The 9,748-nt window shown below is 42.5% G+C and overlaps 1 protein-coding gene across 2 annotated transcripts in view; it reads right to left on the bottom strand.

The window, feature by feature from the left end:
* Positions 1–5,144: 5,144 nt before the first annotated feature.
* DNAJC3 (DnaJ heat shock protein family (Hsp40) member C3) overlaps positions 5,145–9,748 on the bottom strand; it is a 69,966-nt gene continuing 65,362 nt past the window's right edge. For both annotated transcript variants that reach the window (XM_023621735.2, XM_023621736.2), the window contains exon 12: positions 5,145–9,191. In XM_023621735.2, coding sequence (XP_023477503.1) covers positions 9,034–9,191 — 158 coding nt within the window. In that variant the 3' untranslated portion in view covers positions 5,145–9,033. The remainder of the gene's footprint in view (positions 9,192–9,748) is intronic.

Below are 9,748 nucleotides of genomic sequence, written 5' to 3'. Positions count from 1 at the left end.
TTATGGGGTATGTATTCTTTTTAAAAAAACTGGCTACTTTTACTTAGAAACTAAGTTAAGAATGTAAATAATTTGTTTTCCTGTTGTGTGTTAATAATAGATAAATAGGAATAGTAAATATTCAAAAACTGTCCAACTGTTCTAGAATCATAGGATCTTGGGATTGGAGGAAACCTCAATGTCATTTGGACCCCATCCCCTGAGGAAGCTGATTCAGTAGGCTGAGGTGAGCATGGGAAATCACGATTGTTTAACAATCTGTCCAGATGATTGTGTTGATAAGTGAGGTTTGGGGAACATCCAGTAGAGTTTAGCCCCCAGCCAGTGTGCCAGCCCCCCTCATAGGGCCTTCAGATGGAGCCTCAGGCCATCTCAGAAACCTCCAGGGTGATGGGAAACTGTCCACCTCAAGAGACAGGCTGGTCCATCTTTGGACAGCTCCGTACAGAGGTCCGCAGTGAGCCAGAAGTTGTCCACCTGCAGTCTCTACTCTTGCTCCTTTGAGGTCTTCCCAGCAAGTCTAATCCTGCTCTTTTTGACAGCACAGCCTGTAGAGTGTTTTAAAGTAACTACTCTGCTCCCAGCAGCTCCATCCATCCCTAATAAGAGATCACAAGACCTGTCCCTCTCCTGATCACCCTTTGTTACTTGTCCGTGTTTGTCTGTGATAAAATGGAGTGCTTCAGGTGCCTGCCCTGATGGAACTAGGTTATTCCTGCAGGCGCCAAGGATGCTGAGGGATGCTGTCAAAGGCTGCAGTGGGAACTGGGCCTGGGGTGGCCAACTCCACGGTGCTCTCCAACTCCCTCCTCTTTGAAGTCAGGCCTAACATCTGGGTGTGATGAGGGAAGAGACTCTGTAACCTTCTAGCCTAGGCCAGATGCTCCAACCAAGCTCACCGAGGTCTGGGTGGTGTTTTGGGCAGAAGCCCCAAGTGACTGTAAGGTGGCACTTTGCTTTCCTTTATTGTCAGCCTCTGTTTTCACTTCTCTAAGAATCTGGTGGGAAGAAGGATTGGCTAGGCAAAGGCAACTGATTCCCATGCTTCCTGTTGACTACCATCTCCAGTATGCTGGATTCCGTATTTCATAGAGTATAAGCTAAAACTGCAGAATAATGTAAACACAGTCTTGACGACCCACCTCCTGGTTTGTGTCTTGTGATTTTTATCAGTTAAATTTACACGTCCCATTTCCAGATGAGTGCTACCTTATATCTGAAAATCCTGATTTTATAAATAAGATATTTCTCTACAGGGGATGCTTTTATAAAATGACTCATTTTAAAATTCTTAGGTCCAGTGCATATAAACTGCTGTGCCGTACAAAAACCTCCCCTCCTCGGGGACACGTTGTGGGAACTGAACTGCAGGTCTGCTGGAGTGCGTGGCAGCGCTTGCAGAGAAAGCACCAGCCCCATGGAGCTGGAGAGCCTGGAGTGTAGCCTGAGGGCTTTTACAGACATTCTCGATCCTGAATTCTGGTTTTCAAGTGCAGGCCATTTATCAAATTTCAACAAAAATCAAATCCTAGGAGGAAAAAACCCCATATTTTCTATCTGTGAGAAGTTATAATTTACTTCTTGTTCCCCCTTCTTAGAGGAATGGGTCACAAGATAGAGTTTTTTGAAAATTAGGAGATTCTAAGCTTTAACCATGTAAAGACATGTAAGTTTTAGATATAAAGAAAGCCATAAATGAGATTGAAGACAACCCAAAGTCTTCATAGCCCTCGGATGCCGAGATACGAAAGGCCAGACTTTGGAAGTGCCCATCCTTTGGCCCCAGTTATCCTCAGATCCAGAGAACAGTGTTGCTCCTTGAGAGAGTAGACTACTTCCAGGAAGCACCACGGGTCATGTCAGCCTAGAGCTACAGATAAAATCAGGCTTTTCTTTAATAGGAAAAATGTAGTTTGACCGGAGTGCGAGCCTACCCAAAGAAATGGTTGCTTCAACGTGCCAGGTCCCAACTCCAGCACCTGAGAAACAACCAGATGGAAAGCTGCCACTGCCCAAAAGAGGCTCCAGGGACCTCACAGAATAGTTTTAGAGGAAGGAGGTATACGTCAAGTCAGAATATCCTTCAGTGACTAAAGCATGGCTAAGAGAGTTGTCTTCTCGGAGATATAGCAGCAAAGAAGTTAATGACATTTAACTTCCCACTAGAACAAAACAAGACCGGTCATTCATGAAAGACTCCAACATGTGTCTCAGATCCCTGGGTCCAGAGGTTAAATGAAAGGTGCACATGGATCCAGGCTCAGTACCATGAAGTCTGAGTTAACTGTCTTGCCGGCTTCTGGTACTTAACTTGGTAGACTTAGGGGGGCCACTCACTTCCACAGAACCGGTCAGTTTGTTAAAGTCTTGCCTTCTGTGGCAAAGTAAGGGAGGGGAGGCACGAAGGTCCGGGTCTTTGATGATCAAAGTTCAACTGACAGGCCACTTTGTGACTTAAGCGCGCATGGTTTGTGTGCAAGCCCCTCCTACAGCCACCCGAACAGTCAGTCTAGACGTGGTGCAGTGAATGGGCAGCTCTTCCCCATTTTCAGGCTGATTAGCCCAGCTTATCAAATACAAACTTCTGTCTTCTGAGAAATTCTGGAGTGAAGCCTCTTGATTAAGAACTTACTGTTAACATCTTTGTTTAAAGACTTCAGATTTGGAAAATAATCTTGTCCCCTACAGTTCCTAATTACTTGAATTGAAGAAGTTTACTTCAGTCTTATGGACCTGCCCAACTATATGAGGTTTGTATCCTACCTGAGATGATTTCACTTTAAAATTAAAGGTTTTGATTAGGATTGAGGGAAGAAAAAGTACTCATTTTAAAAGACTGCTCCAAAACCAAAACGTTTGAATGACAAAGGCTCCAGATCAAACTTAGGTTTAATTCAAAATTTGGCGGAAAGGTAGAGAAGGAATAATTATGGCACAGCCTTGCTGAGTAAGATGAGTTTTGAAGTAACTGTCACTACTCATACAGTGGGGTGTCTGGTCTAAGAGCATCTTACTCCGATGCTGTCCCAGCACGCGCTGTGAACCCGCCACTGCTCCGGAGCCTTGTCCTCTGTGTACTCACGTCTCCTTTCACCAGAAAACGATGCCCTTGAATAAGGCCAATAATATAGGTCTCTGTAACCTGAACAAATCCAACAAATATTTAAGTACCTACTATGGGCCAGGCTGTCCTTTTGAAGTTACTAAACCAGTATAAATGGCATTAAATATCCCAATGAAAATGCTATGAAGAGAACTGTCCGGAAAGGCCTAAAGAAGTGACATTGAGGATAAAACCTCAAGTTGGAGTCCACGCTAGACAAGCAAAGAAAGAACAGCATGGAGGTAGTTTTGTTCATTTGAGGACGAGGAGGAGGCAATGAGGTTGGAGCCGGGCTGCCCACGGTCGTGCAGGTGAGTTTGTAAACCATGTGAGGAGCTTTGGTGATTTGACCCTTTGGTGATTTGATGGGCTTTAACGTCTATCAGTGTTAATCCACAATGGCTCAGTGAATATCTTTATGCCTACATTGTTCCTAATAGTTATATTTATTCATAACATCACTACTTTATTGGGTAAAAGCTCTTGGATAAGGACAAATAGCCTTATTTGGGATTTGATGATGCCCTTTTTCTTCATTGCACAGCATCCCTAAGAAACTTCCTTGGTCAAAGGTCACATTCCACAGGCCCCTCCCTGCATGTTGACCTAGCAGAGTGCATCCAGTAGGAGAGGTGATTTTGTTTGCACTAAGCTTGTACAATTGTAGAAGGAAGTCTTTCCACCTTCATGAGGTTTTAGTAACTTGAGGTAACAAAGGCATAAACATTGCAGGAAAGAGAACATCCTAACAGGTGGACTATATGAAGGAGTATTCATAAAATCCTAAGAAAAACCCAATACAGTGAAATGGTAATTGTTAGAAGAGTTATCCTTTGCTATCTTCAAAGCATCTTTCACACCAGAGAGAAAAATCACATCCATTTAGGGAAACCAGTCTAAGGAAGAAAATCCTTTACCTAGTTACATACAAATGATAAACTGTGCTCAAGCATATAACTGTAGAAATCTCCTGTAATAACAAGGAAATATGGAAATACCAAAAAGACTTAGAACAATTTAAATCCATTAAGAAAAGCTGCAAGCAGTGGTTTCTCCTTCCTGCTTTTCAGCAATTTCCTCAGAAAGACCTTGAAACTAACTTTCCCAGAGGTGCTTTGAAATCCGGCTGCTCAGTCCCTGGGATTATCTAAATCAAAAGGGACTTCTGGCAGACTGACCCCTTAGTGAATGAAGGTTGGAAATGTATTCAAAACAAGGCTCTGCAGCCTCACAGTTGTCACCTGGACACCTCCTTGTTAGTAACTGAATCCTAGTGTAAGGCAGTGACAAATACATTTGCATGTTAAGCTTGTGTGGACTATCTGTTCTCAAGGAGGATTTATTTAGCAGATAAAGGTTTGCAGAGTGTAGGGTCCCTGGGGTGTGACCTGTACGCCCTAAGATTAAAATGACTGGATTTGTTTTTTATAGATCATCAGACACAATTGGGGAAGGAGCTGGGAGGGAGAGGGAATTAGTGCTTGCCAAGTCCTGACCCCTGGGGGTCTCGGAGGAGAAACTGGATCTTCGCATCCTCCCCTGCTCTGGCAGCCTGTGCAGACATTTCCACTGTCTTTAGACTAAGGCTGATTGCTCATGTATTGCAAAATATCATGAACTGATTATTAACCATTTGGAAACTTTGCACTTTCTTGGAAAGCTCTGTGTAAGTATTCTAGCTGTCCTTCAATTTTAGCATATGCAGAATATGTAATTGAGAAGAATGAATGAGATATAGGCAGCAGCGTTCCCTCCTCCGCTTAGGACCTAACAGAAATGATGGAATAAATGGGAAAGGCTCCCCAAAAAGCCAATTTAAATATTAGATTTTAGTAGTATTGAAATTGAAGAACTGTCTACTTTAAGGCCTTGCTGTCCTAGGACTTTTGGGGTTGAGATTTTAGCCATTTCTGCTTTTTGTGCTCTGACTTGAGCTCATAAAGGAGGAGCCCTTGTCTCCCCAGTCACTGATTATGTGTGAAGTGAAGTTGGATATAGACTTCTGCAAGTGACTAAAAATGAATCGAAAGCAAAAAGGTACTGAATTGACCATAAATATTTTTATTAAATGTGAAAATACACGGGCATAAAAATAGTACCCATATTTGTAGACATGTCTAAGAGCCATTTCAATTAATTTTGAGTTTTTACTTAAAACACTAAATTGAGATGGATTAACTTCCTTAGTTTTGTCTCATTAAAAACCAACTATAGTCTTAAGGTAGGAGTAATATTTTAACATCAAACATCTCCAATTTTTACCTCCTCCACCTCTGCTTTCCACTGCAGGTGAGAGGTTCAACTAAGACGAGTGCAACAAGACCTGGTACGATACATACACAGAGCCACGCAGTGGCTAACTGTACTCTTAAATCATTCAACAAATGAGATCATCCATAAAAAAAAATTATCCCCACCTATTAACGTCATTTTCAATTACAGAATAAACTCTGCTGCTAACAAAAAAGGAATGATCTTAGAATAAGGATACTGTTTGTTGACAAATTAACATTTGCCTTCTTCCTTTATAAATATGGAAAAGTCAATTACATTCAACAAAGTTGCATGAATTTCTCTAGGTTTTACCATGGATGTGGTACTCAGTGAAAACTTTCTGCAAGGCCCATCACCAGTGCCCTATACCTTTAAGACAGTCGGCTCTACCACAGACCTGACTGAGGAGCCATTTTTAACATAAGCATCTTAGGCATTTTTTTCATGATAAATGTCACAACTTCTGACCAATTTCATGCCTTTAAAGGTGGAATCTTTCCTTTTCTACCATGAATAGAAAATGGTGCCAATTTCAAATTGTGATTCTGTTAGCTTTTTTTTTCCTACATGGTTATCAGTAGTATTTTTCTCTTTAAAAAAACTGTGGGTGGGGCTGGCGCTGTGGTGTAGTGGTTAAGTTTGAGTGCTCTGCTTCAGTGGCCCAGGTTTGCGGGTTCGGATCCCAGGCACAGACCTACACCACTCATCAGCCATGCTGTGGCAGCATCCCACATACAAACTGGAGGAAGACTGGCACAGATGTTAGCTCAGGACTAATCTTCCTCAGCAAAAAAAAACTTCTGGGCTTTTACATTCCATTATCAGAGTCCCAAAAGGTTCTGTTTTCATATTGATATTTAAAAATAAACTTTTAATACTGACTAAAGAGATATTTTAAAATTAGCATTATGTTACATCAAGTTCACATTAGTAAACTATAGAAGTTGTTTTCAAGTTTTCATTTATTCATGGTGAGAAAGCATAAACTTTCAGAAGTGGGCAATAATTTATTATCTTTCTAGAACTTTTTCACGTGTATAGGCTGATGTGTATAAAACTCACTGCTGTGGGCAGTGTCCACAGTGTACAGACCAGCGACGCTGCACTTCTGGAGCTCACCAGCAAAGGGAGGAGTTTAGGAAGGGAACATAATACAGCTAAGGCTAGGTACCCCTCTGATTTTACTTTTCCAGAAAGAGCCGCAAAGGTTACCGGGCAACTGCAGTCCCCAAAAACAGAAACTGGAGAGTGGTAAGTGGAAGTAGCCCAAAAACAAGTCAAATGCTTTTTCAGGCAGATGCTCTTCATTGCATAACGCTCTCCTCCATCAAGCTGGCAGGAGGAAGACTTTCCCTTCATACGCCCAGAGTTCTTCTCAGTCACTGTCAAAGAAAGCATGAATTGATTGTCCACTGAGGTGGGTACCAGAAGACTGCTACACCTCTCAAGGCTGGAACTTAAAGGTCATTATCTTCTTCATTAATCAGCAAAACAACAGATTCCAGAGAATGAATTTGTCTCAGTGGCTTTGGCAGGTGGCACCATAGCTTCTCCTCTCTCTCCACTGAAAACAAGCAAGTAACTCTGCACATTTCAGTTACAGTGACTAAACTAAAACCACAGCAAGACTTCAGAAATACAATTAAGGTCATTACAAGTGGGGGAAAAAAATGCAACCAACCCTCTGGGCAGCAGGCTGGCAGGCAGTGAGGGTAACAGGCGCGGGGACACACGTCCCTCGGGCCCCGCCCTCAGCCAGCCTGACTCCCTCTGGCTCCTTGTTGTTGGCAACTTTTCGTCTTCTCTGAATGGAAGGGCAACTGATTTGATATTTCCTTTGTTCTGGTTCTGTGTGAAAATTTTTCTTTTGAAAGTAGGTAGAGGCCATTGCTAGATTTCAGAGGTCACAGTGACATCACATACGAAAGAACCAGACTGGAAAAAAATATTGCTGATATAACTAATGAAGTAGTAAGATTACTGAGATTAAAGAATAAACCAAAATGCATTTGCCTTGGAAATTTTCACACTGGTTTGAATTTTGAGACATTAAAACAAAATGAAATCTACAAGCTGTTCACTAGTTTTCAAAATGCAGTTAAGTTTATTGGTAAGAAATAGACGCCTAAATAAATGCAAAAAGCACTTGTGTTTTATTCAACTATGTGATTTTTGTCTCTCAGTTTAAAAAAATTTTTTCCACATACGTTTCAGGATGACTGTAGAAGAAAACGATTTGTGCTTGGCTGTTGTGGACATTAGTGATCAGGATGCCTCCCACAACTAAAATGAAAATACTTGATTTCATAAAAACAATATATTATTAGACCCTGCTTAAAATGCTTCAAAATGCTCTGAGGGAAAAAACAAAGCCTTTCCAGAATAAAGGTAATTCTTATCTAAATTCTCTCAGATTTTAAATGCAGCATCATTAGTTCCATAAATATTTAATGTTCTTGATTAACACTTATTTCTTAGGGAAAAAATTATCCAGTATACAAAGACTGAAGGGTTCAATTCTTCCAAGGTGAGAAGGTGCCCCAAGAGGAGCTGCCCTCCTGAGGGGAATGCAGCCTGCGCTGACCGGATCCACACCTGGGCTTTCTTCTAGGCAGGAGGAACACGCAGAGGCATCAAGGTCTGGTGGAGGGGCAGGTCTGCTGTCAAAGGCCCACTTCAGATGGCCCAGTGGGAGTCACTACACTCCAAGAGGGTCAGCCAGGATGGAAGAGAAGTGCCCACTGTATTTATTAAAAGTGGGAAACATGGCATTCTGTTTCTTTATGTTGACTGAGCAACTTTACGTTGCTAAGCGAATCCTGTTACAGGAAATTGTTTAGCTCACAACTTCAGTTGTTAAAGTATTTCATTCTGCACTTCAGCAATATTATTCTAAATAGTACCCCTGCTATATTATCTGAACGTATTTTACATATTATTTTTCAGTTAATTTGTTGTTTCATATTAAACAAAAGGGCCATAGGCTTTTACAGTTAATTCTGTTTCAGTAGTTTTCAGTATTGTCGTGCAGGTACTGAACAAAAAAACATAAAATATATGCTTAACATCAATCCAAAGTCTAAACCTGGCCACATCGACCACCAGTTGGTGGCAGGTTTTCTAGAAGATGGGCCCAGCCCCTCCTTCAGTGACAGCCATGTTCGAGCTAGTAGAGATGGCAATACATGTGGATTAAAGGAGGCTCAAATTTAACAGATCATTGCAAGTGACTGGACTGACCAAAATGTAAGCAAAGTTGTCCCTAAGAATAAACAGCTCTAAATGTCAATATTCTCTTTAAGAATTCTGAAACACAACGTGTTCTCAAGAAGTTACAGCAACTTCTGCCATGTGTAGGAACCCACACTCCTTCCTCCATGAGCGCTTGCACAGGCGAGCCGGCCTCAGAGCACCGTTGCAGACACTCCAGCGTAGACGCGGCCGCTTTGCCAGACCCAGCACATCCTCAGCTCCCGGCCCTCGCAAACCCAACACCCTCCCGTCTAAAATGGAGAAGAACAGATTTTTCCTATCAAAACAACTCTTTGGTCATGGACAAACTGAAAGATTTGAAATTTTTTTTCATTAGGATCCCGGAACAAGGTTTCGTTGTTTTTAATCGTTAAAAAAAAAAAAAGAGCAGAAAAACAGCTGGTTTAATTGAAGTGGAATTTAAACCTAAAAGGTCCGCCTGAGCTGAAGGGGTTGAACCCTTGCCACGAGTTCCAGCTTCTGTGGAAAGGGTTGCCGCCGCCTCCTTGCTGAGTCTCTGCATCCAAGGGATCTTCTCCATCGTCAAACTTCTTCCTCATTTCTAAAAAAGAAACCAGCAAATTAAGACCCAGTATTGACTAAGGGAGAGGGAGCAGTGTGCCCAGTACTCAAAACAAAGCTCTCCCATTCCCACCCAGAATCAGAGGTTTGGTCTCAGGAGAAACACTCGAGAAACCCCAGTCACAGCAGAAGGGGGTGAGGTTCAGAGTTGAAAATGGGTATTCAATGAAATTCTTCTCTGGAGAAAGTGAATAATTGCAGAGAAAGAGACCTCCAAAAGTCACGCTCTTCTGATCAAACAGCCATGGCACCATCCTAACACCGACAGTGAAGGCACAACCTCATCAACCCCTGAAGCGCCTGGTGAGCTCCCTAGGGCTTTGCCATTAAATCTGAACAGAGCTAAGGCTCCTCAGACCTGAAGGGAGGGGGGTCCCCTATTGCACAGTCCAGGAGGCCACTCCACTGCTGTGCCTGTCAGTCCTGAGCCTGCCCACCGCGCCTCCACCCCTACTGCTCACACTGCCTCTTAGGTGGGCACAGAAACAGAGCGAGTACGTCGCCAGTCGCCCGTTCCACTCTCTCCAGAGAACACAA

This window comes from Equus caballus, chromosome 17 (genome assembly GCF_041296265.1).
Source record: "Equus caballus isolate H_3958 breed thoroughbred chromosome 17, TB-T2T, whole genome shotgun sequence".
NCBI classification, from domain to species: domain Eukaryota; kingdom Metazoa; phylum Chordata; class Mammalia; order Perissodactyla; family Equidae; genus Equus; species Equus caballus.
This window is presented reverse-complemented; position numbering and strand designations above follow the sequence as displayed.